This window comes from Sminthopsis crassicaudata, chromosome 2, assembly GCF_048593235.1.
Source record: "Sminthopsis crassicaudata isolate SCR6 chromosome 2, ASM4859323v1, whole genome shotgun sequence".
NCBI classification, from domain to species: Eukaryota; Metazoa; Chordata; class Mammalia; order Dasyuromorphia; family Dasyuridae; genus Sminthopsis; species Sminthopsis crassicaudata.
In genome coordinates this window covers 279,644,322-279,655,226 of record NC_133618.1, presented here as the reverse complement: position 1 = coordinate 279,655,226, position 10,905 = coordinate 279,644,322, and the positions used below count along the sequence as shown (strand labels likewise).

General features: G+C 33.9%; 1 protein-coding gene across 1 annotated transcript; it reads right to left on the bottom strand.

Moving 5' to 3' along the window:
* Positions 1 to 4,360: 4,360 nt before the first annotated feature.
* GPR33 (G protein-coupled receptor 33) lies at positions 4,361 to 5,846 on the bottom strand. The gene has a single exon (XM_074289556.1). It carries the CDS (start codon positions 5,844 to 5,846, stop codon positions 4,821 to 4,823), a length of 1,026 nt encoding a protein of 341 aa, XP_074145657.1. The 3' UTR covers positions 4,361 to 4,820.
* Between the last annotated feature and the right edge of the window lie 5,059 nt (positions 5,847 to 10,905).

The following is a 10,905-nucleotide window of genomic DNA, read 5'->3' as shown; positions in this document are numbered from 1 at the left end:
TTATGGTCTATGTGAGTTTTAATTGGTTTTATTGAGTCATTTTTAAACTGTTGCTATTATTTAGGAGATTCTGAGAACAGTGGTTTGTGCCTTTGTCCCTTTGAACAAAGTTTTGATATAGATTGGTTATTGAACATCTTAAGGTAAAATGATTTGTGTAGTATTGAATTTAAAACCCATATATTTAGATATGATGATAAGGTGTGAACTTACTGTTCTGAATGTAAGTAGATATAGTCAATAGTTATTTAGGATATGTGATGCTTGAGAGCTAAATTTACCTGAAGCTTTGATTAATAGACTTGCTATTTGAGCTAAAAATCTCTTAGGGACTGTAGCTGATATTATTTGCAGTTTTGAATTCTGGTATGATTTTCTGATGGATCATCAAGTCAGTAATCCATGTCTATTAGATTTAAGTGGGGCAGAGTTATACAGTCTCATTTTTTCTTTCAATCATTGGAATCTAGTAATAAGATAAAAATTAGGATGACTGGTCAGATGACCTGGGATGCAGTGGATAACTTTGGCATCTTCAGGGTCTTACCAAGCTCTAAGTATAAGCAGAAAGAATAACAAAAAGTCATACTTAATGCAAAAGTTTCTTCTGCTTAGGAAGTCTCCCAAAATGAGAATGACTCTTGAAAGTTTTATTATGTAACAAGTAATAATAACAATAATGACACTAACAACAATAATTTTGGTTTGAGTTATTTCTTAGCCTCATCTCTCTGTAGAAATTCATCCACCAGCATCTTTCTGAATCAAAAGGCCTGTTATAACTGTCAAATAAAGAATTTGCTGAGCAAAAATGTCACATAAGACATAGGCAGATAGGATACCACATAGGTACCTCTAATATACAAAATTACATGATTGATGTATTAGAGGTTATATGGGGTTTGAAGGAGGTTACTTCCAATGAGGGAAATAAAACAAGACTTGGTGACTTTAATTAGGGAAACAAGAAAGAGAAGTGAAAAATTTTCAAAGTTGTAATCATTGGTGTTCATGAGAGAAATTGTGGTACAAGAAACACAACCTGGGAAGTCAAAAAGAGAAATTGGTTTTGGGGAAAAGATTTTGAGATTGTTTTGACTATTTTGATCTTAAAGTTCTTCAGGGACATATAGATGAACATATTTAGCAGTTAACTGGAAATGTAAGCCTGACTCTTGAATAAGCTAAACAAAAATTTAGTAATCATCTATATGATTAATTGTACACAGAATGTGAGCAAGGGGTGCTGGCATGCCCTTAGGGATTGGTCTCATTGGCCCTTCCTCTTGAGGGTCAATTATGCTGGGCAGTGATGCTGCCACATCCTAGTCAGGGCTAGTGAGTGTGATGGCATATGCAGTCCGTGATTTATGGCACGCTTATGTTCAAATGGCGGTGATAGTTGGATCCACTAGAATGGATGAAATAAGCAAAAGAGGAGAAAGGTTTTCACAAAGAACCTTGGAGGACATATAAATTAAGGAGGATAAAGATGGGGAAAAAGAAAACTAGGGGAGATATTGAAGGAAAGATTTAAGTAGCAAGAAAAACCGAGAAAGAAAACAAAATGCAAACAACAACAGCAAGAGTGAAGATGCTATGTTGTGGTCCACACTCAGTTCCCACAGTGCTCTCTTGGGATGCAGTTGGCTCTCTTCATCACAAGACCATTGGAACTGGCTTGAATCACCTCACTGTTGAAGATGGCCACGTCCATCAGAACTGATCCTCATATAGTCTTGTTGTTGAAGTACATAATGATCTCCTGGTCCTGCTCATTTCACTCAGCATCAGTTCATGTAAGTCTCTCCAGGCCTTTCTGAAATCATCCTGCTGGTCATTTCTTACAGAACAATAATATTCATATACCACAAGTTATTCAGCCATTCTCCAATTGTTGGGCATCCATTCATTGTCCAGTTTCTGGCCACTACAAAGAGGGCTGTCACAGACAATCTTGCACATACAGGTTCCTTTTCCTTCGTTAATATCTCTTTGGGATATAAACCCAGTGGATCAAAGGGTATGCACAGTTTAATAGCCCTTTGGGCATAGTTCCCAATGGGAATGGCTGGATCCCTTCACCATTCTACCAACAACATATCAGTGTCTCAGTTTTCCCACATCCCCTCCAACATTCTGCATTATCTTTTCCTGTCATCTTAGCCAATCTGCGAGATATGTTGTTGTATCTCAGGGTTGTCTTAATTTGTATTTCTCTGATCAATAGTGATTTAGAGCACCTTTTCATATGACTAGAAAGGGTTTTAATTTCTTCATCTGAAAATTTACATTATCAGTTCTTTCTCTGGAGGTGGATAGAATTTCTCATCATAAATCTTTCATAATTGCTTGGATTATTTTTTACTTAGACTACCTGTCATTCACAATCAATCATCATACAATATTACTGTTGTGTACACGATATCCTCTTGGTTCTGCTCATTTCATTCTGCATCACTTCATGTAAGTCCTTCCAGGTTTTTCTTGTTTTATATGCTTGTCTTTTTTTTTTAATAGTGCAATAGTGTTCCATATATAATAACTTTTTCAGCCATTTACCAACAATAATGATTTGGAGCATTTTTTCAAATGATTATAGATAGCTTTGATTACTTCATCTGAAAACTGTTCATATCCTTTGATTATCTATTGGGGAATTACTTGTATCCTTGTAAATTTCTTATAAATTTGACTGTTCTCTATATATTTGAGAAATTAGGACTTTATCAGAGAAACTTATAAAAATTTTAGGATCTCTTTTAGAAGGTGAGCAATTTTTTCAGTTTTTATTTTGTCTCTGATATTAGAATACCAGGGCACTTTTTTTCCTGATAATTTCTTGAAAGATGATGCTAGACTCTTTTTTTTTTTTTTTTTTTTTGATCATGGCTTTCAGGTAGTCTGATAATTATTACATTATCTCATATTGATCTGTTTTTCAGATGAGTTGTTTTTCCAATGAGGTATTTTATATTTTCTTCTATTTTTCATTATTTTGTTTCTGTTTTATTGTTTCTTCATGTCTCATGGAGTTTTTAGCTTCCATTTGTTCAATATTAAATTTTTGAATTAGAAAATAGTATACTTTGATACAATTCAGTTTCCATATTTCTCCCTCTGGATGTGGATGACATTTTCCACCCTAATATGATGTCTATGACTCAGGAGTATTAGCTGTAAATACAGCAGCAAGTAGGCAAGTGTGGTCTAAGGTTAAACAAGAGTCCAAGGGAGCCAAATGAATTGGAATTCGCATGAGAATTACCTTTCTAACTTGACTTGATTAACTTAAATGATTGCTCATGTACTTTTTGAAAAAACTTTTTCTGGTATTTACATACACACATTATTGTTTAAAATATACATTTCTTTGTGAATCATATTGGGAGAGAAAAATCAGAATAAAAGGGGAAAAAGCAAGAGAAAAAATAATAGAAAAAAAGAGCATGGCATGCACTGATTTGCATTTGGTCTCCATAGTTCTCTCTAGATGGAGATGGCTTTTTCTATTCAAAGTTTATTGGGATTGCCTTGTATCATTGAACTGATGAGAAGAGTCAAGTCTTTCATAGTTAATCATTGCACAATCTTGCTGTTACTGTGTACAATGTATTCCTAGTTCTGCTTGTTTCATTCGGTATCAGTTTGTGTAAATCTTCCCAGGCCTTTCTAAAACCAGCTTGTTCATCATTTTTTATAGCACAATAATATTCCATTATATTCATATACTATAACTTATTTAGCCATTCCCCAATGAATCATTTTCTGATTCTTTGTTCCCACAAAAAGAGCTGTTACAAACGTATTTGCACATGTGGATCTTTCCCCCTCCTTTATGACCTTCTTGGGATACAAACCTAGTAGAGACATTGCTGTATCAAAGGGTATATAGTTTGATAACTTCTTGGGTACAGTTCCAATTTGTTCTCCAGAATGGTTGGATCATTTCACAACTCTACCACTGATGCATTAGTGTCTGTTTTCTCACATTCCCTCCAATATTTATCATTTTTTCCTGTAGTCCATTTTTGAATGCTAGAGTCTAGAATTAAATCTGCCCTCTTCCTTTCACCTATAATTTTTTGGATATATGTCGTCATCATCATACAATTTCTTTTATTTTTTATTAAAGTTTCCTGACCTTTGTGGGTTTTTTGTTATTTTATTTTTTTCCCTAATTGCATGTAAAAACAAATCTTAACATTTAAAAACTTTTGAATTTCAAATTATCTTCTTTCTTCCCATTCTTCCTTCTGCCATAAGATGGTAAGCAATTTGATATTGTTTATTCATAGGCAATCATGCAAAACATATTTCCATATGAGTCATGTAGTGAAAAAAATGGAAACACAAAGTAAAAAATTACAGCTTATTTTATTGGTAAAGCAACAATTTCCACTATTAATGTAATTCAGGTGCTGCTTAGAAACATAACTGAAGGAGAGGATTCTAGTCAATTTCCCCATGACTAGGATATTCCAAATAAGAACAGAGATCCATGCCCAACAGTGACTCTTAGGAAACAATATTTCTTTAGTCCTAAGGTCAAAGATAGATAGCTCAAATAGGAATTAAAGTTGGGTATTTTGTTTATTTACAATGTCACCTGTTGTGATTTAACAAAGCCAGAAATACTGACCTTAAATTGCAGGGCACTCTCCCCCTGCCAAAAAAAAAAAAACAAAACAAAAAACCAAAAAAGCAAACACCCCCCCCCCAAAAATGGAAAGAGAACTTTCTCTAGACGATATGCTTATTTTGGGATGAACAAAAAGGAAGAAGATCTTTTCTGATATTTTAGCTTGGGGATCGACAATTTAAAATGATTTTATTGCACTTGGGTTTTGGGACTGCTCTAAGTAAGACTGTTCATGCAAAACTGACTCAAACAAAGCAACGAGAGATTCTTTGAAGACTTTCTTGAAGTTCTCCCCAATAAATAGATAAAATGTGGGAGAAAAGAAAATGTTAAATGAGACAGTAATGGCTGTAAGTATTTCAGTCAGTTTTATGACTAGTGCGTGCGTCTCATTGAAAAATAAACTATGATAGACATGATAGGGCAGCCAACAGACAAAGAAAGAGCTGATAAAAGTCACCATAATTCTGAAGGGTTTGCTGGACTTAACCATGCCCCTTTGCCTCATTTTTTGGACTATACTTACATAACAGAATATGATGGTGAATAAAGGCAGAAGAAAACCTAGACAGAGGCGGCTAATGAATAAAACCGTGTGAACTCTTTTCCTCAGTGCTTCGGTCTTCTGGCTTTCCTGATTATTGAATAAAGCATAATTGTTTTTGCAGGTGACTACTCCATTTGTGTCTTTTTGAGTTTCCCGAAATACCAAATAGGGGATACTGAGAACAGTCGCAAAGATCCAAATCCCCATGAGAGTGATGGAAGCCCAGTGGATGTTTCGGTGTTTCTTTGACCATACTGGATGAAGAGTAAGAATATAGCGATCAAGACTGATGGCACACAGAATAAAAACGGAGGCAAACATCCCCAAGGAAAAGGTGCTATTAAAGACTTTGCATATGATAATCCCAAAGCCCCAGTGATTGGTTTGTAGGCTGGAGATGACCTTGAAAGGCATAATTAATGAAGAAATAAGATATGAGAGAATGAGATGGAAAAATAAGAGAGTATTGACTGTCTTTTTCATCTTGAATTTTAGCACCCACAGGTAAAGGACATTGGCTATGATACCAACAGTGAAAAGGATAGATGAAAGAATGACAATCACCGGATTAATTACTGAGTGAGGATCAGGGAAACTGATGTTGCTTTTTACTGTGGTTGCACTGATCAAATAATCAGTAGTATTATTCAGATCCATAACTTTCTGTGGTACCTGGGATAAAAGAAGAAAATGAGGAAAAATAAAGTCATATTCAAAGTTTTTCTTTCTTTTTAAAAATAATATTACTGAGAATGGGCCAATTAGCAATAAACATTTATAATGCTTATTGTCAATAAGCACTTACTATCTACCAGATACTCTGTTAAACACTAAGGATAAAAATATACCACCCTGTGTATTTATGCTCCCCATTCTTCCCATGGATGCTATGTGTGCTTCTGTGAGAGTGTACCTTGGACTTATGGGGAGAATATTTTGTAACTTCTGTTTTTTGCTGTGTCTTTGCTATAGAGCCTCACTCTTTCCTCTAGAGTCATTGATGTCTAGTGGCGGGACAAAATCAAGTTAATTGATGATGGTCCACAATGCAGTGGCTTATCTTGGTCTTTCTAAACTAAGGTCTTTCCCAGGTCTCAATTTGTCTGAGACAAAGCCCATTCAATGACTGAGGGCTACGTAAGAATTGAGGAAAAAACTTGCAGTCAAAAAAGTATCAATTTGGGAAGGGAAGACCCTCAAAATTTCTGCCCTGAATAGAAACCAATTATTATTTACACTCATTCTAAGACATCAAAACCTAAATAAAGAACTATAGAAATTTGGAGTGATGGCTGTTATTGGTCATTTAATGAAAGCCAGAGTAATTTGGGTTTAAAGGCTAGTCAAGTAGCTTTAGCTTTTAAAAAGCTTATTTTTTAGAGCTGTATTTCAAGAAATCACAAATTAAAACTGCATAGGGCAAATAGTAAATTGTCCTGGCTTTGAGAGGAAAAGATAATTAAATATTAAACAAAGCTAAGTATATAAATAATCCAAAAATTTAGATCCCTCCCACACAAAATATTTTACAAAATATGTTATCTATCTATCTATGGACAGAACACCCACATGTTAGGATATGATGCTTCAAGTGGAGAGAGGGACTTCATGTAGCAAGAGAAGAAGGGGAAGGAAGAAGAAGAGAAAATAGGAGGAGGAGGAGGAAGAGAAGAAGAAAATAACATTATCAGCATTCTCCAGCTTCTGCTTTAATTGCCAGAGGGAAGCTATTACTGCTTCCGAGATATTAGATATAGCTTTCAGAGACTAAGCAACGCCCTAGAAAACCTAGGGGAGGAGGAGCATTCTCCATTGACAGTCATCCAATAGTCTCAATTCCTTTTTTACTAAATATATTTGCTCAGATAATCTGGTAATGGCAATTAATTCAAAATGTTCTCCTAACATGATTCACTTCATCTCAGAAATAGACGCAGTACCCATGGGAAGAAATAAACTTAAACTTAGACCATAATAGTAGAGAGGCACATGTGTAAGAAATATGTGTGACAATGATTTAACTCACAATACCTGTTCTGGAAATCCTCTCAATGTAGAGACCTCATGCAGAACTCTGTTGGTTATCCTTCGTTCTGAAAGAGGACCAATGACATCACAAGGGTGAATTGCAACTGGGTTTATGTGAGTCAGAACTGCACAAAGTCATCAGCTATTTCTTCCAGAGTTATTGAAGTCCAGTGGCAAAACAAAGTCAAAATGACCAGTGATGGCTCCAGAAGGAAGGTAGTCTCAGAAGGGAAGACCCTAACAACTGGGGGTCCTGGGAAAGAAACAATGATACTATTGTAAGTACAAATTATAACAATGAGCAATTACTGCAATATAATTGACTAAAGTCCACTGTGTTAAGACCAGAATAATTTGAGCAATAGGAAAACAGAATTCTGAATTACATCCCACTGAGGGAATACATTCCAGGAACCTCTTATAAAAGAAATGAAATATGAAAATTGAAAGTCATGAAAGTGAAGCTAATTTTCTCAGTATTTGGGCTGTTTTGGTGAATTCTGGATAAACATTTAAAAGAAGTACAGATTTATTATGTACTGGCATCAATCCAGACAGCTTTGTTTCTTGACAATCACATGATATTTACTTTAGAACTGATGATATTAGGCTAATACATTATTACAACATTATAATCAGATTAGTATGAATAATATAAATAAATGTTGCTAGGTTATACACTAATATTTAGCTTTTAATTGTGGTTTGATTAAAAAAAAATAAGGGTTAACTTTTATTTAGCATTAGATTACCCAGAATTCACCCAGAATACATTGACCAGATATTTAAAAGAGTGACCTGAAAGATTATTAAAGTGTCTTCTAAATCTTAAAAGGATGAAATTTTGTTTAATATATTTTGTGTTGTTTATTAAATTTAATTCAGGTATTAAATTTATGTTGTTTATATTTAATTGCATTTAAATTATTTGAAAATTGCTATTCATATATATGTATAAATTTCTCTTATAATAAAAATATCTGATTAACTTAAGTACTTCCTTTGATGACTGACTATGTTGATTAAAAGGAACTTACATGGAAATTTATGTAAGAATTAAGAATGTAATAGGAAATATATATTACCTAGCCCTGAATCAATAAACCATATACCTACTTTTTGATCACCCTAATTAGAGTGGAAATGTGAACCATTTTGGAGAGCAGTTTGGAATCATGCCCAAAGGGCCATAAAATTGTATATGTCCTTTGAGCTAGCAGTATCTCTACTAGGTCTATATCCCAAAGAAATCATAAAAGAGGGAAAAGGATCCACATGTGCAAAAATGTTTATATCAACTCTTTCTTGTAGTGATAAGGAATTGGAAATTGAATGGATGCCCCTCTGCTGAATAAGTTATGGTATATGAATGTAAGGGATTATTATTGCTCTATCAGAAATTATGAACTGATTCCAGAAAAGCCTGGAAAGACTTACATGAACTGATGCTAAATGAAGTGAGCAGAACTAAGAGAACATTGTACATAACAACAAGAGTATGTAATGATCAACTATGATAGACTTGGCTTTTTTCAACAATGAGATGATTCAGGGCAATTCCAATAGACTTGTGATAGAAAGAGCCATCTTCATCCAGAAAAAGAACTATCTAGACTGAATGTGTATCAAAGCATAGTATTTTCACTTTTTTTATTGTTGTTTGTTTGATTGTTGTTGTTTTTTTCTTTCTAATTTTTTTCCCCTTTTGATCTGATTTTTCTTGTGCAGCCTGATTTATATGGAAATATATTTAGAAGAATTGCACATGTTTAACCTATATCAGATTGTTTGCTGTCTTAGAAAGGGGTGAGGACAGGGAGAAAAATGTGGAACACAAGGTTTTGCAAAGGTAAATGTTGAAAACTATCTTTGCATGTATTTGGAAACATAAAATTCTATTAATAAATTAAAAATAAAAGACCTTCACAACCAAAAAAAATAAAATAGAGGTGAATGATTTTTCACTGAGCAGAAACATTCTCAATTATATATAAAGAAAATAAATATGCAACTTGTCCATAATAATATTGCTAGGAAGTGGCACTGTTGGGGACTGAACCTTCTTAGTATCTTTGCTTTAAATCCAATATTTTGGCCATAGTAAATATAATTATCTTGATATTAATATGATAATTACAGTTGTCATATTATAAGTGTGTCCCAAAAATTTTAGTGCAATTTTTAAACCGCACTAAGACTTTTGCAACACCTTTTATATAATTATATTCTCTGTATATAATTATATTATTGTATTCCAAAAGAGTATCCATGTTAGAATTTGGGCTAAAATAATTTTATCTTATTAGTGAAGCCTTTGCATAGATATGTGCATATATTTTATATATATATATATCAATTCATGCAATGACATAAAGAAGTAATTATTTGCAATATATTTTAATGTACTATTTTACCAAATCTGAAATTAACAAAAATTAACAAAATGCAATACATTTCAATGCACTATTTTGCCAAGTCTGAAAATAACAATAATTAAAATTTATATTGTACTTACCATGCCAGGCACTGTACTAAGTGTTTTACAATTTTTATCTCCTTTGGTTCTCATAACAACCCTGGGAGATGGGTGCTATATTCACCCTCATTTTTTAGAAGAGAAAATTGAGGCTAAATGCCAAAATTAGTAAGTATCTGAGGCCAAATTTGAACTGACGGGACACTTATTATCTGAGTATCACTTCACTGCCCTCTTGCATTTAGCTAACAACAATAATGTTAACGATAATCTTGGTCTCCAAGCCGTAATAGTTCATAGATTTTCTCATGAAGTGTTTTTTGGGTATTGAAGTATTCTTATCAGTGGTGTCAGTGACACATTTCCTACTATACTTCCCATTTTTCTTCTTGATCACCCATGAAAGTCCCCTTTTATGTTCAAGAACTCTGAAATTCCCTTATCCAACCAAAAATCTGTTGTCATTCCATATCTCCCTCTCCCTTGGAACCTCAAACCCTGTTCATCCTCTCTGACCTATAATCTCTCTGCACCTCTTGGTTCTTTAACAGGTTATAATCTCTGTACTAGTTATATTCTCCTTCCTTCCTTTCTTATTTTGATTTCTTGATGAACCTGGTCAATTCTGCACTGTCCTGTTCTCTCTAGTAATCCCTTGCCTCCTTATTTTGCCTTGTCAAGCTTTTGCCTGTAGGCTTTTTTATACCTTACTGTCTCCAGCATACTGTGTGCAGTATCTTTTTGATGTTTCTGCATTTTTACTGGCTGTTCCCTATGCCTGAATTCTCTATCTCTTTATCTTGTCTCCTACTTCCTTCAAATCCCAAATAAATCTTACCTTCCAAAACCTACTAGATCCTTTCTTGATTCATCCTTAATGTTAGTACCTTCCTTCTGTGAATTATCTCCAATTTATCCTTTATATCTCTTGTTTGCACATAGATGTTTCCACGTCATCTCTCCCATTAGACTTAAGAGATCTGCTCCTTGAGAACAGAGGATTTTTTTTTTCCTGGCATTTCTTTATGTCCTCTATATTTAGTGTATAATAAATACTTGTTGACTGCCCTCCTTGAAATTTCCCCCAAATGCCTTTACCATTTCTGTGAATTCAGTGCTGGGTCCTTTCTCTCAGTTCTTCTTTCACTTGGAAATACTACACTTTATACTTTTTTTTTTTTTTTTCTTGGAAAGAAGGTTGAGAAGTAAATG